Below are 22,808 nucleotides of genomic sequence, written 5' to 3' on the forward strand. Positions count from 1 at the left end.
AAATTGCATTGTTTTCAGCCAGAAATGACATTGATACTGCTATGAAAATACTGAACATGGATTCAATCGAAGAATATGGATATGAACTTAATTGCTTATTAAAACAAGTAAGAGAATTTAGAAGAAGTGATATAAAAGGTCAAATGATTGCAATAAGGACAGATAGCAATGGTAAAAAATACACAGAAGTATTAGCAGAAGGGATTTTTAAAGCAGATAGCGATGTTGATTGATGTACATTGACACAGAAACATTGATTGTGTAATCAATCTATTGAAACTACAAAACTTTGTTCTTGAATCTTCTTGGTGAAAGACAAAATTCAATGAAACAATGTTAATTGATGTACATTGACACAGAAACATTGATTGTGTAATCAATCTATTGAAACTACAAAACTTTGTTCTTGAATCTTCTTGGTGAAAGACAAAATTCAATGAAACAATGTTGATTGATGTACATTGACACAGAAACATTGATTGTGTAATCAATCTATTGAAACTACAAAACTTTGTTCTTGAATCTTCTTGGTGAAAGACAAAATTCAATGAAACAATGTTGATTGATGTACATTGACACAGAAACATTGATTGTGTAATCAATCTATTGAAACTACAAAACTTTGTTCTTGAATCTTCTTGGTGAAAGACAAAATTCAATGAAACAATGTTGATTGATGTACATTGACACAGAAACATTGATTGTGTAATCAATCTATAAAAATTCATTAAACTATTTTAGCTTTCCTTTAATTAATTTTATTATTTTAATTATTTGATCATTAAGTCTCATTGTTTTACAACATCCCCATTCTCTCATTATCCTCGTTTAAATTAATATCTATTTTTAGATTTATTATTATATGAACTTTTGTTTAGGTTCTTTTAAAATAAGTTTCTTTGCGAGAATTAATTATTTTTTGTTTTCCTAAACTTACACATTTATAATGAACATTCAAGCTAAATCGACATTGTTTTGATAATTAAATATGCATTTAATGAAAATATTAATTGTCACTTTTATATTTGTTAATGAAAATGATTTTTAAGTTATAAGGTGCCATAACAATTGACAAAGAGTTATACATTTGTACAAACACATTTGTACACACTAGCATATTGTAGCAGTTTATATTATAAATAAAGATTCGCTTTATTTTACGAGTTTCAAATTTAGATCTGAACCATGTTGAAGATCTTTCAAATCAATACGACAAATACATTTGTACACACTAGCATATTGTAGCAGTTTATATTATAAATAAAGATTCGCTTTATTTTACGAGTTTCAAATTTAGATCTGAACCATGTTGAAGATCTTTCAAATCAATACGACAAATACATTTGTACACACTAGCATATTGTAGCAGTTTATATTATAAATAAAGATTCGCTTTATTTTACGAGTTTCAAATTTAGATCTGAACCATGTTGAAGATCTTTCAAATCAATACGACAAATACATTTGTATACACTAGCATATTGTAGCAGTTTATATTACAAATAAAAATTCGGTATTTATTTTTATAACTTATTTTTATTACATAGATTTTAATTCTAACCGAAAAATATTTCTAATCTATTTATATACATGTATTTTACTTAATGACATTGATGATATATGCAATTTATATGCACGTTTATCAATTATCAATATGAGCCATTGTATTGTTCATGGTAGTAATATTTGAATTTTAATAGTTGTTATCAACACCACGTAGCTTTTTGTCCTAAATTTATACTATTTGGTTCCGAAATAAGATTATAAATTTTTAAATTTAAATTCGACTTTTAAATACACTACTGATCGATTGCTTATATTGAGTTTCTGCTTTGCAAACAAGTTGAGGTTATAATTGTAAGTTTATTTGTATGAAATAAGAAATAATATATGTGACATTTGGATTTTATGCTACCATTTTTCTAAACAGGTGGTAGTGAGTCATTCACTTAAATATTGAGTAATCTTCAATAATGTGTAACGAAGATTTCTCTGAAACCATTAAAATAACGTATATAAATAATCGTATGTCAAAATGTGTGCCTATTTCAATTTTGCACACATTTTGACAGAAATTTGAATGAAATTTAGAGGTTTTTCTTCAAATTTGAATGATGCTTGTCAGAAAAAGTGTCAAAATGTGTGCAAATGTGTGCATTTTATCCATCTCATATAAAGTTATGTAAAACAATAAAAATAACAAACAAAACCGTGAAATTAATAGCAAATAAGAATCGACTTTGATAAATCATGTCAAATCAATATTTGAGCGTAATGTTTTCATTGTAACGTCTAATCTTTGCGAACGATGATGTTGAATTTCTAATCGTCAACTTTGGAAGGATAGCATCATAATTCTTTTTTGCTTGATATGATATCTTGGACATTCCAGCTTTATGATTGATATCCTTGGTTATGATTTGTAACAAATCATCAGCTGAAGCTCTTTCGTTGTAATCAAATACCAATGAATTTTTTATAACATTTCCTATTGTCCCAGCGGGTTCAATGTACAAGTCTAATGACATAGATTTTAGTTCTTTGATAAGTTGCACTTCTGATTTTTGCGCCCATGGAAAATGTCCAGTTGCAATGATGTGCATGACCACGCCAAATGCCCAAATATCGGCTTTTTTCCCGTCATATGTATCAAATAAGATGACTTCTGGAGCCATATAAAATGGAGTTCCGCAATAAGTATGTAAAGCAGATGAATTTTCTTTCGAAAGACCAAAATCTATTAGTTTTGCATTCATGTTCTCATCAAATAGTATGTTTTCTGTTTTAATATCTCTATGGCATATTCCCCTCTGATGCAAATATCGTAAGCCTTCTAACATTTGAGAGGCGACTTTTATTTGTTCTTCATAATTAAACTTTATACCCTTTGATAAAATTGAATGCATGTCGCCATTTGAAAGATATTCCATAACAATCATAATTGCATCCTTTTCGTAAATAACCTCGTAAACTGAAACAATTGATGGATGATTAAACCTGGAACTAAGTCGAAGTTCGTTTTCAAAGTAAACCATTATGTTCTGCTTCATTAATTCTTCTCGGCTAACAATTTTAATTGCAACTTGTTTATTAGTTTTTTGATCTTTGGCCAAAACAACCACAGCGAACCCACCTTTACCAATGATTTTAACTACTTCGTACTTTCCAATTTTGCTGGGAATATTAATAACGCAGTTACTTAAGCGAGTATGACTCACGCAAAACATTTTTTATAAATTGAATGGAAGTTTTGATTTGTAAAGTAAAATCGGGAAAAATAGTTGCTGTCATTGTCATAAGTATGTTGACCAAATTTTAATTTTAAATTGAAAGGAATTAAAGACCATGTTGATAATCTTTTTAGAATAAATTGAATGATAATAAGTAACTGAATAACTATGAATATTAAATATAAAATAATTTCGGTTGGAAATATCAGAAAATTCTCAAAAATATAAAAAAAAGAAATTTGAGATGTTACGAAAAATGAAAAGTAGAAGCAATATGTAAATTTTCGTTAAAATTCAAAATATTGGTTTTATAAAGTTTACAAAATAAAAATTAAATTTTTGTGATAAACCGCCATTTTCAAAAAAACGAGAGATTACAGACTTGTCATATGATTCGTAATATTAAAATAGAATTCAAAAATTAATTCGATTCCTTTAAAGAATTTTTTGAAAGAAAAAACTCTATCTGATTTCATAAATTATTAAAAAGTGACAACAACAAAAACCACTCTTGGGTAATTGACATGGAAGTTGAATTTTTCTTGTTCAAACATAATAGAGCAATCATTTACTTATCCAAATATGTTTTTGCGATTTGTAAACTACACAATTTTCAACGGGGTTAAGATTTTAATCACTTCGATGAACGAATATGGTGAATCTTCAATTTCACAATGAAAGCAATAGAGATATATAATTCATTAATGGATAACAGTCATATAGATGGTTTTCACGAAATATATTTATGAACGTTTAAGGGTGCACCCGTATGTACGTTTATTTGAGAGGAGGAGGATTACCCTCTCAATTTTGAGGGATTCGTTAGTTTATTTTCTCGATGAATATGCAATAAAATTTGATTTTTACCTTATCAATATACTTCATATAATATACACATGTTCATGTAAAAACTTTTTTCCAAAATCCTCAGTAGGGTTGTTAAAAATATCAAAAATTAGCGTTTTGAAGACACCATGGTGTCTTATAATTTTCCCTTCCTTATTGGCGTGTAGAAATAAATGCGCCAATAGATTGAAGAAGAAGAATTGTTTTTCTCTTAATGAACTTTAATCCTTTTGATATAAGAATATTAAAAACATTAATATAATTTCGATTTCGGAAATTAAATTTCCAAATTTTTTGTCGATTTCGGAAATAACAGGATCCCGCATCCAACACGCAACAACAAAACACAAAACACACTTTTTGGTTCTTTCATCGTTTTAATCGTAATTTATGTAATACATGATTTGGATAAATTTTACAAAAATAGAACCTATATTATATTCTTTTCAAAGATTCTTGCAAATCATCAAAAATAATTGTATTTTAAAAAACGATCAAATTATCCTTTCATTATTTTAAACTTAAATTAGTTTTTATGATTGACTAAAACAATCATATTTATTCATCATTAAATAAACAAAAAATAATATTTGAGAGTTATTTCAAAAAAAACACATTGAATTTATTAATTTGTCTCAATTTCAGTATTATAAATTTTTATAATTTCAATATTTTGAAATACACTTTTTAATATTTCAATATTTATGATATTTCAATGTATTAAGTGGTCTCAAATTGAGCTTCTCAAATATAAGTTGGCCTATTCAAATAATAAAATTAAATAATATTTAAAATAATAAATAAAAGTGATTGAGGTCATAGCAAAACGGCTGTTTCAGTCATTAATTCTTAAAAATAAAAAGGGTAAAAACTAAATACAATGGGTAAAATTCAATAGTGTCTGTGCTATCGTTCAATTTGAAGGTGTCTTTTGAAACCGCAAGACACATTGAATTTTTGAATAGTGTATTATGGTTTGACAGACACCAATGAAAAAAATAAAATGATATTTATTTTAAATATATAAGATCCTTATATAAAATATAAATATTTTCTCGTTTTATTTTCTTGTTTTAGAAATGTTTTTTATTGAAAAATCAATAAAACTAACTCCAAAATAAAATTTTTGATTTAAAGACACTATGATGACACCAGGCAAATCTTCCAAGACACCTATCGTCGGGAATCTAACAACCCTAATCCTCAGGAATTAAGGGATTTTTGAATTTTAAGAATTTTTTTCGAATTTTTTCGAAAAAAAAATATTTTCAGAACAGCCTTAACGGCTAAGATTTAGGAACAATGTTAAGTATCAAAAAGAAAGGAGGTCTGATATAGACAACATATATCGTTGAAGGTTGAAAAAATCTCTAATATTTGAGCCCAAAATTTCAAATTTTAATTTTGAGTAGGTGACAAAAGTGCATACTCTTAAACAACCATCGGATTTCCGGGTGAAATCGTGACACACTTTCGTCTTTCGTAGGCAGTGGTGGTTGTTACAAAAGGTAACTTCGAATGTAGCGTGAAATCTGCAAAAAAAATTCTGAAATTTGAATGGAGAACACAAAAATTGAATACTTTACGTCAATAAAAATGAGAAAAATGAAGCCAATGTGTCTCGAACCTAGGACTTAGAGCAGCAATCTCACTCTTTATCCCATTACACTATATGCATCTCTCACCTAGGTGAATGAGATCAACTATATGATAACTTTTTCCCCATTATATTCTTGTGGAAAAGTGACAAATAGCAACTTTGACCCTCTCTCTTTTAATTTTTTGAAAAAAGAGGCCACCCGTATGTACGTCTATTTGAGAGGAGGAGGATTATATTTTTGAAAGGGTGAAACATTATGAATATGTTAATTATATAATAATATGTATTATTATAAAAAAGAAAAAATAAAGCACGTTAAAATTTTTCTTTCTTGATTTTTTACAAAATCTACTTAGAATTATGCAAAATATGACTAAATAATTATAAATTTCAAGTTAAATTTTAATTTTGATAAATAATTTAAATTTCAAAATATCAAGTTCAGTTCGACTATGTATGTAGTAATTCCTCAATAAAGTGCCAAAACCCTATTAAAATATATGAACATTTTCAAAATTTTAATGTTTTTATTTAAAAATTTGATGGAATATGAGCTTCAAACAATTATTATGTAAATAAAAATAATTAAATATATGTATTTATTCGTATTACAACCGTAGTAAGTCGATTCTTCCTTTCTTCTACTGAGGTTTGAATTTGATTTCGAATTGTAAAGAGATTCAAAGGGAAAATACTAGCGGATAAAAACTACCTCCATGAAAGGGTCAGAATGGAGTCAAGTTGTATTTTTTGATATTTTTTGCTTTTCGAGCCTAAATAGGTAGCCAAGATAATGCCTAAAAATAAGGTTCTAAATTCTGAAGTTTACATGATCCTCTCGTGTGCACCCTTAATGTTGCTTGAATTATAAAATAGCTACCTAGCTAGGTGTATATAAATCAACCTCAATTTATCGATGAGAAGAAAATAAAGAAATACCATTCCTTCATTAAAATGTTTTAAACAATTAAAAAATCTTTCAAAATAAACAATGATTCAGCAGATTGATATAAAAATATGATCATTTAAATTATATTTTTTAAAAAAAAATCAATAAAAAAAAACGCTATTTAAAATATTAGATCTTCTAATTGAATCAAATTTTTATAAATATAAAATATGAAATATAAAAATTATTAGTAAATAAAAGGTAACTAAACTCCTTTCGCCGATCCGATTTGCTCCATATTTAAAATATAGCTTGCATATGTAGAAGAAAAGCTAATTTTGAAGTACGCCCGAAATCCACCAACAGGATTTCGAGCTACTAAAAAGGTACTTTTAAATGTGATTTTTTTTATAAAAAATTAAATTTATTTTAAGATCAGACTAAAAACTAATTTTATGGAAAATCTATATCGACAAATTATTACTTATTGGGTATATAGATTTTTTGATTATGGCGATTATGTCTGATATGCTTCCAATAAGCCAAAACACATTTCATACTGATTTCTATAAAAGGTATCTTATTATATAGAAGTGTAAGCTATATCTGTTTGTTTTTTATTATAACAAATTCAAATTCTCTTATAAGGACTAGATAATCTGTATTATTAATCATTAGCTAAATGAAGGTTCAAATAGAAAGTAAATATCAATTTATATGATACTGAAACCAAATAGTTCTTTTAATAAAAGATAACACGCTGAAAATTATTGAGTATTTGCAAATCTCAAAAATCTATTGGTGAATTTGGCTCAACTTTTAAAATTATAACATCCATATCAAATCATAAAAGCAGACAAAAATTAAAGCCAAACCTATCGGCCAATTTTTTTTGATATTTTGATTTTTGAGGTATACTTTTAAAAGTGGATTTAAAGCACTTATGAAAAAACATTAACTTCTGTCGTTATGATTATTGATTTAGACAATAATGATTTTAATCTTTGATTATCAAAACACTAAAGTCATCTTTTTAACATTTGCTTGGTAGCATTAACTCAAGTCTAAAGTACTATTTTATGTGGCACTCTTAGAATTTTTGTATTTATTGTACACGCTGAAATAGTACCATTAAAGTTATGGCGGACTTTCAAAAAATAGTTTGGTCACCTTTAGTAAATATAAAAAATAATATGAGAAAATATAAATTTATAATTAAATATAAATAGTTATTCTAGGCGATGTTAAGTTTTGGCTTCTCTTAGTTCACCATAGATATTTAGATTATGAAAAAAAAAATACAAGTAGTTGTGTATATAAATCCAACATTTTTGTTAATTATTTATAACCATTTGAAGAATCGTTAATCCACATTTTGCACAACATTGTTTTTTTCAATATATGAAAGAAAATAAACTATTGAAATTTTGAAATTTGAAAATTGTTATTAAAATGAATTACATATTGTATATGATAGAATTTGTTAAATTGGCCTGGTCAATTGAATTTGTTGATGAAAATTTATTAAATAAACTTTTGCGTTCTTTAAATACACCCTCATGTTTTTTTTCAGAAATTGAGATTAAATAATATATTTATTCCGCATCAAATTTATTTAAATTTTTTGTTGAATGTAACATTTTCTATTCTATCAATTTATTTGAGAAGGATCTTAAATCAATCTAACGATCTTCACAATTTTTTTGAAAAGAATTATATCATTTCCTCTTAATTTGCATACTTAATATCTGTTTTCATAATTTCTTCAATAAAAATGATTTTACATTTGATTTACTTTTCAAATTTGATAATCGGATTAATTATTCTTACTGTTAAAAAAAAAAAAAAAAAAGGTAGTGGGGCCTCCAGGCACTTCGTGCCCTCTAGCCCTGAAGATGTTTAGTATAACTTTGTCCGGACAAGTAAGGGTCTATCGTCGCTACAGGAAAAGTTACAGGCGTTCCACGGAAGTATACTTTGAGAAGCCTTTTCTCCCTTATAGAATGAGATAGGACGGTTATTTTACAAAACTGACAACACTTTGACCGAGTAGTTTTTTGTGCTGAACAAAAAGTGTCATATAAACATCTGTCAAAAACCGTTTTTTACTTCACTTAAAATGCCACGTAAGCTACGTAAGAATATACGTAAGAGGAAGGGAGCATTGAAACATCCAATAGTAAAACTGACACCACAACAACAGTTGCAACAACAAATGATGAATGACCCCACTATGTTGCAACAAATGTCAAGCAACCCTATGCTTTTAAACCGAGTTATTGGTGCACAGAGTGGAGGTTTAAGAGCGGCACTTTTAGCGAAAATGGCAGGCTATGGTGGAGCTGCAGACGGAACAGCTTATAACCCTCAAAGTCAAATGAATTTGAGTTCACTCAAAAATCAAATAACAGATGTCAAAAAGTCAAACATAGACATACAGAAACAAATAAGTGAAAACGAAAAGAAACTAGAATATGACAGACACACAAAGAAACTCAATGAGTTAAACGTAGAGAAAAAGAAGAAAGAAGAACAACTGAAAGAACTAAGTACAGAGGAATATGCGAAAAAAGTGTCAGAAAAAGCAGCAGAAGTAGCAAAAATGGAACAAGATGTTATAAATTTGAAAAACCATACTACTCAATATAAAGTACTGAAAGATGAAGAGATAAAACAAAAAGCCCTGAAGACATATATGGATAGCGATGAGTATAAAAAAGAAGTTGAAGCAAATATAAAGGCAGAAAAACTTTTACAGTTGCAAAACCAAACCGTACAGTATGAAAACTTAGCACAAGAAAGTAAAAATAACGACGCAGCCATGCAAAAGGCAATGAAAAGCGCAGAATATATAAAAGCTAATAATGACTGGTTAGATGCCCAAGCCAACGCCAAAGCAGCCCAACTTATAGGGTCAATAAGGACAAAAATACAAGCGGATGAAGACAGTTCAAATGAAGCTTTAATGAATGCTGACTTTAAGAACGCCTTCGAAGCTCTTCATAGTAAGGTGAAACTATTGAACGACTTCTCATCTGGAAAGAAACTGAAGTCTGAAGGTTTCGACAACGAGTTAAGAGAAGTAGCACAAAATATGACGAAAATAACAGATGCAGCAACGAGACAGGCAGTTCAAAGTGCCTATGACGCCGTTAGAGCAACTGTTGTGGAAAGTCAAGAAAAAGAGTTACAACAGACCAAAACAGACCTAGTAAATGCTTTCTTAAAAACGAAAAGTCAGGTAGGACATTATGCTGCAGATGGAACATATGTGCCAGCTGGTGGAACTTATATACCACCAAACCCTCCAAGAGAAGCACCTGCACCAGGACTACCTAAAACATTTACATCGTCACATGGACACAGACACAGGCATGCACCAAAACCAACAGTTCAAAACACTGCACCACAACCAACAGTTCAAAACACTGCACCACAACCAACAGTTCAAAACACTGCACCACAACCAACAGTTCAAAATCCAGCACCACAACCAACAGTTCAAAATCCAGCACCACAACCACAAACAGAGCAAGGACATAAAAGAAGTAGAGAACAAGGAAACCAAGAATTCTTAAAAATGCTTAAGGAAAATTATGGTTACCCAGATACTCTTGACTTTAGTGACAGATATAAAGAAGCTATTAGAAAGTTCAAGGAAGGAAATACTGACCCGAACCTATTTAGCTTTATGGTTCAGCACCAAATGGGATATAATTTCAAACCTGGAAAATACAAGCTCGCTAAGGGATATGATTTAATAGCATATCATCCAAATGACATGGATGAATTTACTCCGAGATATTTGGTGTCAGAGATAAATGATAATTCAACTATCTTCATGAAACGCGTAAAAAATAGAGACGGAACGAAAGAAGAAAGGGTTATGAATGCGGATGGCTTAAATAGGGAACTTGTTAAAAACGGTCTCGGAATATATGAAATGCCAGCAGATGAGGTACAAGAAACTCCACAGGAAGAAGTTCAGATACAACCAGACATGGAAGAAATATTTCAGCAACAACAGCTAGAAGAGCCTGAAGGAAACGAACAAGTCCCTCCTTTGGAAACTAACTTCACAGAACTAGATGAAGATTTGGAACAGCCGAAAAATCTTGACCCTCAACAAGAGTATGCGGAGAATATGGAATCTTTCCAAGAGTCTAAGAAAAATTCAGCTGACATAGTAGAAGAATATCGAAAAATGTTCGCCGACATACAAAAGACTCCAACATCAGATGAAAATATTCAGCATAGAATGGAAGCACTGAAAGAAAATGTACGCAAATACAACAATCCTTTTTACTTACGACCATATAACGTTCAATCTTTTGCTGAACTCGGTGAAAATAAAAGGTTTAATTTCACCAAAACATATAGAAATGAAACATTGTTTAAAGTTCATTCAGAACCTAACCAATATGGAAACAAACCTACTTTTGTTTCTGCAGACTATGGAACTACAATGAGATGGGGTCATAAAGCTAATCCGGATAGGTGGTTCATAAACTTACAACCACAATTCCAAGAAGTTGTAGACGCAATGGAAGTGAATGGTGAACCAGATATAGCTGGTATTTTCGGCGCGGCTTTAATGCCATTGAAAGATATGAAACATGCAGATATTTTGGACCAGTATGAAATGAACATGGCTGATGGAAATATAACACCTGACGTTCTAGAACATTTATCTCAAAGAACTACACAGAACCATAGAGATGGTATATTTGGTGAAGAGTTTAGAAAGAAAGTTAGGGAGATAGAAGGAAGAGAACCTATTGTACATGACCTTGCAAACGAAAGTTTACAAAATGTCATAAAAACTTACTTTGCAGACAATGAACTGAGAAGGGATGAATATTTAAGAAAACTCAAATGGACAGTACCAAATGAAATGTTAGTATTGAAAAACATGTTCCTTGACAAAATAAAACCAACTACAGAAATAAATGACGCAAGACTGAAACATTGGGTAAAAGCTTTCCCATTCACAAAAGATATTATTGGTAACATGGAAAGAAAACCAGAATGGCTACAAAAACATATATTTGGAAACGAGCTTATTCCATATGGACAAGCTCTGTTTGAAGAGCTTGAACCGGAAACTCAGGAAAGAGTCATGCAAACAATACGCGAAGACTCAAATACAAACTATGACAAAATCTTTCTAGGATATAGGTTACCTGAGATGGGCGACCAGAGCCCAAAGGCAAAAAGGACATGGGAAATTTACAACATACTAGGTGAACATGAGGCAAAGATGCAACAACTTGAAGCAGAGGGCAAGTTACCAAAAGCGACACCAAAGAAGAAGAGAAGAGTAGAACAAAGTGAAAGTAGTGAAGAAGTAACTTCATCTAGTGAAAGTAGTGGCAATGAAGGAAAAAGAAGAGTTAAAAACTCAGTCAGGAAGAAAGTAAAGCTTGGTACGAGTGGGTTCTATTATGACACATAAATTCAACTATTCTATATTTTTACCCATATGAAATGTACGCCGCTCAGAATATAACGCCAACAGTTTTGGATGCCATGAACGGAAATGTTTCCGAATGGTATAACGAATGCGACAATGCCATTAGAAGGTCAGAAATAGTTCCTGGAACTTACGAATATACAACTGCTGTTTCTTATGGAAACGTAGGTGAGTTTGGAGAAGGTTCTTCAACAACAGTAGATATTGCTTGCGACAGGTTTCATATTATTTCTATTGACAACTCATTCTTATACGTGGAACAAGACATTGAAATAAAACCTTCTGCCAAGTTGTCTGACAAGAAAGGTTGCAATGGAATTTTCTATGTCGGATACCAATATGCTCCAGAAGTTTTCATGGGATATAAGATATATTCTAACTCTGACTTAGTTCAAACAGTAACATGGGCAAACTATGAATGGTTCGCTTTGAGAAACTCAGTACAACCACAAGCTAGAGAACAAACAGACCAGTATGCAAATATTGAGAAAATAAGAAGACTTGACCCTAACGTTCCAGGAGTTTATGTTAACCTTTCTGGACAAACTGCAGCAGCAGTAACCAAAGTAAAACTGAAACTTAGAGTTCCTTTGTCATCTTTCCTCATCTTCAGGTTTTTAAGATACTTGCCAAACTGGGCAGGAAAAATTTCTATTGAACTTACTCCAAGCAAAAATAACTTAGTCATTGCACCAACACAAGACCCATTCACTATTACAGACGTAAAGGGAACAAATCAAACGTCATTCGCCGAATTTTGCAAAGACAAAGTTGACTTAGACTTTGGTTTCTCAAACTTCAACAATGAAGTAAACTATTATTTCAATGCTGCTGGAACTGCTTGGGACCCAGTTAAGTTTACATGCGAAAAGTTTGAATGCAAGAGAATAGAAAGCAGACTTGCAGTCTATATGTTGGACCCAGATATTTCAAATGCTTTAGCTGCCAAATATATTGCAGTTCCACTTATGTTCCCTATACACCAAATATCTGTCAAAGACTTTGCAGGTGAAGTTGGAAACCAAAGTGCTGACCCAGGTGCAAGAACAGATATTGCTTTAACAACTGCAATGAAACATGCAGATACTATGTTTGTACTGTTCAGACGAACTATAAATGACTATTCTTGTTTCTACAACCCCGGTATTAAATATCATATAAACATAGATGGCAAATATTATCCAAGAGAAGAATATTCTACAGTTGAGGATATGAGGTCATACAACTTGACATTAGATGCTATGAACTTTAACAACAACTTCACAACAACCATTAACCCTGAAATGCAAAGTTCTATTATGCCATATGTGAAAGTATGGACTCATACAGGAGGTCAAAAAACTCAATATACAAATGGAGACCGTTCAAACTTTTGGCTTGGCATTCCATTTGCTGACTCAGAAGACTTTATGGGTGGTATTTCAACTGTTGGTACTGTACAAATACAATATACTGGTGACAGAGACGGTCCAGATGAACTGAGAGCAAAGAAGTTTACAAAACCAATAGCACTTTTCACGGAAGATGCTCTTTTGAAGATTCGTTCGATGAAACCTGCTGGGGCTCCTCAGATTGGCATAACGACAGCTTCCATCGAGCAGATTTTGGCAGCAGGTCAGTAAGTTGTTCTTTGACACTTTTCTCACCATCGTAAATAGTTATGACACCAGTTTTGACATAATATTGTAAGATAAACTTACCTTTAGAAATATCTGTAAGTTTTGTTGTTATATTTTTGTCTGCTTCAAGAACTTTCACCATTTCAGTTATACCAACTTTCTTTGCTTTATGAAAATATTTAGGTTCAGCAAAGACTGCTATTCTATAACATTTACCATTGTTTGTATAAAGAACTATTCTGTCAATGTATTTGTATTGTTTGTGAGTATAAACCTTGTTTTGCTTCAATTCGAAGAGATACTCGAATACGTCCATCTTTTTATTCTAAGTAAAATGTCATTTCCGAAAAATAGAAGCGTGAGTGTTTCAAAAGGTTTAATGGCGGTGGCAGATGTGAAGTTAAATTCACCAACTCAAACAAACAGTCAAAGTGTTATTGTCAATGTCAAAGACAGAGATGTTGAAGTGGGGAAACCATACGAAGACGAAGATGGTATAGCAATTGTTCCTGTAAAAGAACAACCAACATATCCTGAAGTTAGCAGAGACTTAAGTTCTGTTGCAGATATTCGAAACGACTACCAACAACTGAAAGACAAACTTCAAACTCAGGAGAAGATTTGTCAAGCTTTAAGTATAATGTTAAACTTGGTCGAACACAACCCTGTAAAAGTGAACTCATATGTCATTGCACCTCATGAAGTTTTGAAAGAACTATTGAAACTTTTGACAGAGGCAGACGATATAAACATCAAAGAAATAGAACCCGACATTAGTTGCTGTGGTGTTTCATATAATGTCATTGACAAGATATACGTTATGAAAGGAGGTGAAACGTTGAACTTAAAGTATAGTTTCCCAGACGTTATAAAAATATTTGACGACCACAACATTTCATTAAAATTTATTTGCTAAGTAAAAATGTCAAAACTTCTTGAAAGATGTTTGAAGAAAAATAATATAGACTTTATTTCATGTAAAGGACTTTACACACTTTTGAACGATATGAAAGACCCTGTTTTGTTTGTTCGTGTAGACAAAGGAAAGTTCTATGTCTTTACAAAATATTTGAACTTCTTAGACAGAGAACTTCAAGAAACGCCATGTGAAAGTTTAGATGAAGTTCTTCTCCACTTTCAGAAAAACTTTTAAATATATATAAATGGCAGAAGATATAATGGTTTATACTATTACGACTAAAAACCCTGGGTCATATAATTCTATAACAACAAACTTACAAAGTCCTCAAGGACGGTATTGTAAACTAACCTTAAACACAATGACGACTAAAGCCTGTTTTGCTCTTTTGACACCAGAAGACTTTATTGTTGTGAATGGTAAAAAATACTCCTTTGAAGATACTTACTCAGATATACCACCAACAGGTTTTGTTGACTTATTTAATACTTTAAGGACGGGTGTAACATGTGCTGCAACTAGAGCAGGTTTCATTATGTTTGGATGTCCGACTGAGTTTACTATAAACAATATGAGCTATAATACAAAACTTATATCTGGTTTTTACTACCAACAGTTTCCTATAACAGGAAAAGGTGTCATACAAGGTTTGTCTGTTCCGTTGACTTTAAGTACACCTATTTTATATATTGTTTCAAACTTAGGTTCAAAGTGTTATTCGAATGTCGACAGAAACTATTATGACCAAAAGATACTTATGCGTATAAATAACACATTCTCTGCTGGTTTGCCTATTGTTCATTCGAATGCAGAATTTTCAACCTTAGTGAACTCAAACACTTTGGCAAGTATAACGTTGACATTAGTTGACGCAAACTTTGTTCCTGTAAAACTTTTATGTCCTATGTATTTGTCAATGACGGCAGAAAGTTTCGAATTGGAAGATGCAACTGGTGAAAGTATTGTATTACAAGAACAACTTCAACAACAAATAGCTCAAGAACAACAAATGCAACAAATGCAACAACAAAGTCAAGAATAAAAAAATATTTTTTTTATTCTTATAAAAATGTACAGAATAGATGTTTCAGATTTTTATGACTTCCAAGCATTCAGAAATATGTGTCCATTTAGAGACTATAACAAAGCAGTCGAGAATTTGAAACGTTTAGTCATTTATGTTGACTCTGCCCCAGAATGTTATGTTATGAAAGAATGGGATGTAGTCTTTAACAAACCTAAAGCGACAATAGTTTCAGAACAAGAATGTAGACAGAAACTTAAGAAAATAAAAGTTGTACAAGTTGGCATGAAGATGTTAGATGCTTGGGATATCTTATTGTCAAAGTTAGAAGATTTTTCAGTTCGAGGTATAAAGTTCTATACACCTTCTCCAAACTTCTATTCTATCTTCACTGGATATAAATACGAACAAGTAGAATGGAAAGAAAATATTATAGAAGCTTGGTTAGACCATGTCAAAAGAAATTATATGCAATGGAAACGAAAGAGTCTATGAGTATATCTTATGTTGGTTTGCAAACATCTTACAACATCCAAGTGCTAAAAATGAAACTGCTCTCATTATAATTGGAAAACAAGGAACTGGTAAGAATACTTTCTTTACAGATTTTTGTGCAAACTGTTAGAAGGTTATTCGAACCCGAATATGACAAACTTAGAAAACATCTGTGGCAAGTTTAACTCCTCAATAGAGAATATGAAACTTATAGTTTGCAATGAACTTCAAAGTATAGATACAACAAAAGTTTTGAACTCAGATGCTTTGAAGAGTCTTATAACAGACAAAGTTGGAGTTGTTGAAAGAAAATATAAAGACCAAAGAGTTTGTGAAAATGTTGCAAACTTCATTATGGTTTCAAACAATGCTGTTCCGATGAAGTTAGAAAGTTCTGACAGAAGATATGTAGTTGTCAGAACGTCAGATTCTCATATGCAAGATACAGAATATTTTGACGACTTAGCAGAAAACTTTGACATCTGACTTTTACAACCACTTGTTCTCATACTTTATGACATTAGATATTTCAAAGTTCAATCCAAGACAAATTCCACATACCGAAGAGAGACAAACATTGTTAGAAGCAAACAAGAGTGTATATGAACTGTTCATAGATGAAACTGACTTTGAGTGTTTAGATGAAAGGTCATTGTACGATTCGTATAAACAATATTGTCAAGAATATGGTTATATGACAGCGTCTAAACGAACATTCTTGGCAAATGTCAAAAGTCTTTTAGACGTACAGAATGGTGTATATACAAAGAAAAATTTTTATGAGTAAATTTTAAAAAAAATATTTTTTTTTATCCGATAGAAAAAGATGGCAAAATTCATCTCAGTAAACAAGTACATGTCAGGACTTAAAGAAGAACTAGACCCATTCACATATTTGAATGTTTACTTCTACCATTTTGAAAAGTCTTCATTCAGCAAAGTTTGGAACATCGAACCAGTTAAGTTTGCTATTGTGACTAAAAATGGTGCGAAATTTGAAGACTTAGACATAGAAGGTTTGTTAGCAGTCAAAGAAAGTTTTGACAGAAGGTTTTCAAACCTTAAAGAAGGCAAAGCATACAAACTTGTTATACCTTATGAACCAAAGAAAGCAGACGACTATGAATATTATGAGTCTAAGATAGTTGAAGTTCAAGGTAAATTGGGTAAAAAGATTTTAGAGTCTAAGCCAGTGTTTGCTCCTAAAGAGGAAGAGAACATTGACATTGACCCAGAAATGTTCTAAAAATAAAATTTTATTTTTACATGTCAAATTTCTTTTTCTCTGGAACTGGTTCAGATTCTTTCTTCTCTTCTTCTACTTTCTTTTCTTTCTTCTTCTTTTCTGGTGGAGTTATGTCAAATTTGGCGCAACTATATTTATGTAAAAGTTCTTTGTCCTTTAATAGCTCTTCTATTCTGTTTTCTATTTCATCTTCAAGAACAGCGCATGTGTCTTCTTTGCATTCTAAGAACTTTTGTTGGACTTCATCTTTCCAATCGGCGTCATCTCTGTCAACAAGTCTGTCATTGACAAATTTTAAGACTGCTCTGCTTAATGTTTTATGGTTCTTGTCATATTCCCAGAAACAGAACTTTAGAACAAATTCACCTTTCTTGTTTACACTATGTAAGATTTTATGGTCGACAGATGTTTTGCTGTCGAAAAGCTTGTCTCGAATATAGATAGCGAAATCGCTAGACATTTTCTAAAAGATAAAAATTTTAATTTTTCTAAAAATATGTTAGAAAAAAAGTTTGCTGACATTGACAAGAAATTTGAGAATGTTTTAAACAAGAACAAGAGGAAGTTAGAAAATGCTCAGATAAAGCCTATACATGACAAGTTCTTATTTGCTCAGAATGGTATAACAGGTCTAATTGCACCACCTGGGTCGGGTAAGACTTTCACTTATCTTAAAATGGCTGCACAACAACAAGAACTAGATGAGAAGAACCCATTCTATGAGTTAGTTGTCATTTGTAGTACTTCTGGTCAATTTGACCAAAACCGTCAATTCGTTCAAAGATATTATAAAGAAGTCTAAGTTAGTATGTATAAAGGATACTGAGTTGTTAGATTGGATAAAGAAGTACCAAAGAAGAGTTTGAAGTACAATGCTATAAATGAGTATATAAATTCGAAGTTTAAAGACCCAAATGAGGAAATGCAGAGAATATTAGAGAAGAAACACTTCAGAAACAAACAGAAAGAGATAGAATACATTTCGAAGAAATTGCAATCTTACGATTGGAAGACATACCCTCATAGGTGTCTTCTTATCTTAGATGACTTTGCTTCTCATCCTTTGTTAAAGAACAGAGAACAAGACATGTGTCGAATTCTTAAGAAGCTCAGACACTTTAACATCTCAGTTGTCATTTGTGTACAGACAGCAAAGAGTTTAAGTAAGGATGTAAAGAGAATACTTACTGACATTATACTTTTCCCTGGATTGTCCGAAGACGATTTCATGGAACTTATGAAAGAGTCCATGGCAGGTAAGTTTGACAGATATGAACTATGGGAGAAGTATAAAGTCATACAAGACCCTCATACTTCTTTCAGAATTCATATCTACGCGAACAAAGTTCAAATTGTAAAAAGTCAAGCTTGAAAAATAAAGAGTTCATTTACTCTACTTGTTTGAAGTTGTCAAAATACTCTGTTATTTTTTCCTTCAGTAGCGGTAAGTCTTCTTTGAAGGTAAGTATTGTACAACCTTTCATATCATAGTGTGTTTGAGGTAACGTATCTTGAACTATTTGTTTCACATCTTCATTTGGGGTCATTGAAATCGGTAAGTTTTCGCGATAGAACCAATTTCTGTCAGATTTGTAAATCTTAGCAAGGTCGTAAAAGCTTTTGTTGTTTCTTCTGACTAAATGCAACATAACCATATCTTTATCTTCTTCTTTCTCCAACTCTTCAGTATAAATCATATACTTATAGTTCTTTTCCTTTCCTTTTGGTACCGAACGTGGTATTCTTTTCTGAATGCTTTTGTCTTTTGCTTCAATGACTTCATCTTTTGCTTGAAGTTTCTTTTCCATCTCTTCACGTTCTTGTCTATGAATTTCGTCAAGAAGTCTGTAAACATGCCATGCATAACGAGGAGAAGCCCACATTGCAACTGCATTTACTAAAAGTCTATGTACATAATATCCTCTTAAATTTATTGGCAAATTTTTACGATTTTCATGTGTTTTATGCAAGACCGAAAAAAGTCGGTCTAGAGAAATTTCACTCAAAAGTTCTTGTGTGCTTTGGTTTTTGAACCAGTCGTCTGCGTGTTTAGTGTCTGGAGCAAAACATGCTGTCAAAATACTTTGCATTTGGTACATATCGTCTTTGACCGAACGAATGAGACGTAACTGTTTGTTAAACTGTATGTACTCATATTCTTCATTTATAGCTTCATGGACTATAACTGTTGTTGTGTTCTCTGTTGTTGACATATCTGTCCTTACATACAAAATAAAAAAATAAATAAAAATAAAACTAACTTTATTTTTTCTATCTTAAGGAAATTCACTGTTTTCATGAGTTTTAGGCGACCCCGAAAAAAGTCGGTCTCGCTGTGCTTCATGATTTTCATAGAGTTTTGGCGACTAAGGTTTCTTACCTACTCGCTGTGCTTCACTGTTTTCATACGGAATTCAGCAAAAATATAATTTAGGGTAGAAGGTTAGATCTAACCTCCTTTCTAACCTGTTTTTTTCACAAGCGTTTTACATGGTAAGCGTTATTTTTACATTATGACACGAAGTGAACATTGACACTTCGTCAAAAAAATCCCTGAAATCATATCTTACATACAAAATAAAAAAATAAAATGACACTTTTTCATTAGATAACTGTTATTTTTTGACGAAGTGAACATTGACACTTCGTCAAAAAAATCCCTGAAATCATATCTTACATACAAAATAAAAAAATAAAATGACACTTTTTCATTAGATAACTGTTATTTTTTGACGAAGTGAACATTGACACTTCGTCAAAAAAATCCCTGAAATCATATCTTACATACAAAAAAATACAAAAAAATAAAACTAACTTTATTTTCTGACTTTCACAAAAGACCAAAAATAAACGCTTTACATGTATTTTTCAGCAACTTCGTCAAATAATTTTATAGCTTTATCTATCTCATCTACTTCAAACGTTTCTTTACCTTTTATGGGAGCACCATACATTTTCTCAAACTTTTCAAGTAGTTCTGTTTCTGCAGCTCTCATATCATTAGCAAACACAACCTTGACTCTATTGACTGTACTGTCATATCTTTGAGTTATATTATATGTTCTTCCTATCTTATATCTTTTTGTATTGAAGTCCTTCGGTTTCTGAACGATGTAAAGTAAGCCTTCACTGCAACGTTCCGTATCGAATGAACCATATGTTATGAAGTTATATCCAACAACTGGGTCTAACCATAACAAAACTATTGGTATAAGACTTTTGTCTATAAGATATGCTGCAGTTCCATAGAATCTTACCGATATCATAAGCTCAGGATTTCTTGTCAAAATTTTCTGAGTAGAAGCATTTCTAACCCAGTCCTTTGTTTTCTTTCCAGATGGAGATATAATGTCTGACAAAGAATATTTGTTGTATTTCTTTGAGTATCTTACGTTTAAATCACCTATTCTAACCAATTTGGTGTCATTGTCTATCTTTTTAACTGTTTCAAACTCAATGTTTGTCATTTCTGTTCTTACATACAAAATAAAAAAATAAATAAAAAATAAAACTAACTTTATTTTTTATTTCGGGAAAACTCATGAAATTTGGTCATTTTTCAGCAAAAATAAAGTTTAGGTGAAGTGGTGCGATCTCACCTGTTTTTTCACCTCTTTTTTCACAAGCGTTTTTACATGAATTGTACGATGTATATTTGAAATCCTAAACAGTTTTGTAGCCTCTATTTCTTCTTTTAGTACATCGAATGTTTTAACAATGCCGAAAGTTTCTTTATACTTCTTCTTGACGTCAGATAGAAGGAAATCTTCTGCTGTTGGATAGTTTTTGTCAAGACTTCATTGTAAATGACCAAAATATATTTTATGTTAGAATGTTAGATCTAACACGTTTTCTAACACGTTTTCTAACATGGTCTAAAACACACAAAACTCATGAATTTTCAAGACTTCATCGAACTTAAATGTTTTGTCAAGACTTCATTGTAAATGACCAAAAATATATTTTATGTTAGAATGTTAGATCTAACACGTTTTCTAACACGTTTTCTCACATAACTATTTACAAGCGTTTTACATGGTATATGTTGCGATGGTTCATGACTTTAAACAGTTTTGTAGCCTCTATTTCTTCTTTTAGTACATCGAATGTTTTAACGATACCGAAGGTTTCTTTATATTTCTTCTTGACGTCAGATAGAAGGAAATCTTCTGCTGTTGGATAGTTTTTGTTCAGAAATGCTAACATGTCCATTTTATCTTCTGCTGGCTTTTCTGCTTCTTTCTTTAAATCTGCATAGTCGTTTCTCATTCTTTCTATCTCTTTGACGGAGTAGTTATATCTCCTCATTGCTGCTTTACATTTAGAACATTGCGGGTTCATTTTTGCGTTATATTCTGAAACCTTACCTGCTAAAACAACTAAAGCGTCAATGGTTTTCTTTAACTCAAAAGTTGCTGGTTTTATCTGTTTATTCCATACTTTACCTCTTCTATCTTCATCTCTTATCTGCCATACACATTCAGCAACTAACGAAACAAAGTTGTCGTAGGTCTTAAATTCTTCAGATTTATATATGTCAGAAACATTCTTATATACCATGTCGCAATCTTTGTCCATAACCTTATGGTTGCAATGAAATCCTAGAAACTCATAGTTTACCTTTCGTATGAACTTCTTTATTTCTACTGAGTCAGTTGGTTTCACTTCTATTTCATCGAATTCAGGAATAGTGAGTTTTTGTTGTTGAATTTCAGGTAGTTTAGGCAAATGGTCAATAATGTCCTCCATTTCATAAAGATACTGTTCATTTGTTTCATCTTTCGCACTACAGTCTAAATTACTTGTTAAAAGTTCTTGCTTTATCTTCTGGATTTTTGTTTCGAAAGTATATGAAGAAGGAATGAAGCTTTTCATCTCTACTAACATAGATGTTGGATTCATGACTAAAGAGTTTGGTGCTGTAGTTGTTTGAAGTGTTGTTGTGCCGATTGTTGACATTTTTATTTTTTTATACAAAATAAAAAAAATTAAAAAAATAAAACTAACTTTATTTTTTATTTCGGGAAAATTCATGAAAATTCAAGAGGTTAGAAAACATGTTAGAAAACATGTTAGATCTAACCATCTACCCGACATTCTCGTCAAATACAAAAAATGACACTTTTTCATTAGATAACTGTTATTTTTTGACGAAGTGAACATTGACACTTCGTCAAAAAAATCCCTGAAATCATATCTTACATACAAAATAAAAAAATAAAATGACACTTTTTCATTAGATAACTGTTATTTTTTGACGAAGTGAACATTGACACTTCGTCAAAAAAATCCCTGAAATCATATCTTTTATACAAAAAATACAAAATAAAACTAACTTTATTTTTTATTTCGGGAAAATTCATGAAAATTCATGAGGTTAGAAAACATGTTAGAAAACATGTTAGATCTAACATTCTAACATAAACTTTATTTTTGGGTCCTTTACGCTCATTACGAAGAAGTCATG

At 31.2% G+C, this 22,808-nt stretch overlaps 14 protein-coding genes and 2 pseudogenes across 16 annotated transcripts, besides 6 other annotated features; 11 read left to right on the plus strand and 5 right to left on the minus strand.

The window, feature by feature from the left end:
• Positions 1-2,170: part of a mobile genetic element that runs on past the window's edge.
• Positions 540-2,156: a mobile genetic element.
• Positions 2,171-2,258: 88 nt separating the features above from the next.
• On the minus strand, positions 2,259-3,227 carry TVAGG3_0723780 (protein serine/threonine kinase protein; the record flags this gene model as incomplete). Its single annotated transcript, XM_001302051.1, has 1 exon — positions 2,259-3,227. One exon carries the CDS (start codon positions 3,225-3,227, stop codon positions 2,259-2,261), a length of 969 nt encoding a protein of 322 aa, XP_001302052.1.
• A 2,255-nt stretch (positions 3,228-5,482) lies between these two features.
• Positions 5,483-5,512: a mobile genetic element.
• Positions 5,513-5,872: 360 nt separating this feature from the next.
• Positions 5,873-6,525: a mobile genetic element.
• Positions 6,526-6,822: 297 nt separating this feature from the next.
• Positions 6,823-7,739: a mobile genetic element.
• A 945-nt stretch (positions 7,740-8,684) lies between these two features.
• Positions 8,685-9,288, plus strand: TVAGG3_0723820 (protein of unknown function, DUF4106 family; the record flags this gene model as incomplete). The annotated part of the gene is made up of 1 exon (XM_051244235.1): positions 8,685-9,288. A coding segment is annotated over one exon (604 nt), but the record flags the coding sequence as incomplete, so codon positions are not given.
• Positions 9,289-9,530: 242 nt separating this feature from the next.
• Positions 9,531-10,829, plus strand: TVAGG3_0723830 (protein of unknown function, DUF4106 family; the record flags this gene model as incomplete). The annotated part of the gene is made up of 1 exon (XM_051244236.1): positions 9,531-10,829. A coding segment is annotated over one exon (1,299 nt), but the record flags the coding sequence as incomplete, so codon positions are not given.
• A 144-nt stretch (positions 10,830-10,973) lies between these two features.
• Positions 10,974-22,808: part of a mobile genetic element that runs on past the window's edge.
• On the plus strand, positions 11,175-12,020 carry TVAGG3_0723850 (protein of unknown function, DUF4106 family; the record flags this gene model as incomplete). The annotated part of the gene is made up of 1 exon (XM_051244237.1): positions 11,175-12,020. The coding sequence occupies one exon, from the start codon at positions 11,175-11,177 to the stop codon at positions 12,018-12,020; it is 846 nt and encodes a 281-aa protein (XP_051090824.1).
• TVAGG3_0723860 (protein of unknown function, DUF4106 family) lies at positions 12,053-12,909 on the plus strand (the record flags this gene model as incomplete). Its single annotated transcript, XM_051244238.1, has 1 exon — positions 12,053-12,909. A coding segment is annotated over one exon (857 nt), but the record flags the coding sequence as incomplete, so codon positions are not given.
• TVAGG3_0723870 (protein of unknown function, DUF4106 family) lies at positions 13,250-13,660 on the plus strand (the record flags this gene model as incomplete). Its single annotated transcript, XM_051244239.1, has 1 exon — positions 13,250-13,660. The coding sequence occupies one exon, from the start codon at positions 13,250-13,252 to the stop codon at positions 13,658-13,660; it is 411 nt and encodes a 136-aa protein (XP_051090826.1).
• Positions 14,037-14,573, plus strand: TVAGG3_0723880 (protein of unknown function, DUF4106 family; the record flags this gene model as incomplete). Its single annotated transcript, XM_051244240.1, has 1 exon — positions 14,037-14,573. The coding sequence occupies one exon, from the start codon at positions 14,037-14,039 to the stop codon at positions 14,571-14,573; it is 537 nt and encodes a 178-aa protein (XP_051090827.1).
• On the plus strand, positions 14,836-15,618 carry TVAGG3_0723890 (uncharacterized protein; the record flags this gene model as incomplete). Its single annotated transcript, XM_051244241.1, has 1 exon — positions 14,836-15,618. The coding sequence occupies one exon, from the start codon at positions 14,836-14,838 to the stop codon at positions 15,616-15,618; it is 783 nt and encodes a 260-aa protein (XP_051090828.1).
• TVAGG3_0723900 lies at positions 15,646-16,300 on the plus strand (annotated as a pseudogene). Its single transcript has one exon. A coding segment is annotated over exon 1 (655 nt).
• Positions 16,371-16,882, plus strand: TVAGG3_0723910 (annotated as a pseudogene). Its single transcript has one exon. A coding segment is annotated over exon 1 (512 nt).
• On the plus strand, positions 16,952-17,341 carry TVAGG3_0723920 (protein of unknown function, DUF4108 family; the record flags this gene model as incomplete). The annotated part of the gene is made up of 1 exon (XM_051244242.1): positions 16,952-17,341. The coding sequence occupies one exon, from the start codon at positions 16,952-16,954 to the stop codon at positions 17,339-17,341; it is 390 nt and encodes a 129-aa protein (XP_051090829.1).
• TVAGG3_0723930 (uncharacterized protein) lies at positions 17,358-17,801 on the minus strand (the record flags this gene model as incomplete). Its single annotated transcript, XM_051244243.1, has 1 exon — positions 17,358-17,801. One exon carries the CDS (start codon positions 17,799-17,801, stop codon positions 17,358-17,360), a length of 444 nt encoding a protein of 147 aa, XP_051090830.1.
• TVAGG3_0723940 (P-loop containing nucleoside triphosphate hydrolases family) lies at positions 17,838-18,069 on the plus strand (the record flags this gene model as incomplete). Its single annotated transcript, XM_051244244.1, has 1 exon — positions 17,838-18,069. A coding segment is annotated over one exon (232 nt), but the record flags the coding sequence as incomplete, so codon positions are not given.
• Positions 18,730-19,554, minus strand: TVAGG3_0723950 (KilA, N-terminal/APSES-type HTH, DNA-binding family; the record flags this gene model as incomplete). Its single annotated transcript, XM_051244245.1, has 1 exon — positions 18,730-19,554. One exon carries the CDS (start codon positions 19,552-19,554, stop codon positions 18,730-18,732), a length of 825 nt encoding a protein of 274 aa, XP_051090832.1.
• Positions 20,197-20,526, minus strand: TVAGG3_0723960 (organellar and viral DNA polymerase type B; the record flags this gene model as incomplete). Its single annotated transcript, XM_051244246.1, has 1 exon — positions 20,197-20,526. A coding segment is annotated over one exon (330 nt), but the record flags the coding sequence as incomplete, so codon positions are not given.
• Positions 21,629-22,300, minus strand: TVAGG3_0723970 (organellar and viral DNA polymerase type B; the record flags this gene model as incomplete). The annotated part of the gene is made up of 1 exon (XM_051244247.1): positions 21,629-22,300. A coding segment is annotated over one exon (672 nt), but the record flags the coding sequence as incomplete, so codon positions are not given.

Source organism: Trichomonas vaginalis, chromosome III, assembly GCF_026262505.1.
Source record: "Trichomonas vaginalis G3 chromosome III, whole genome shotgun sequence".
NCBI classification, from domain to species: Eukaryota; Parabasalia; order Trichomonadida; family Trichomonadidae; genus Trichomonas; species Trichomonas vaginalis.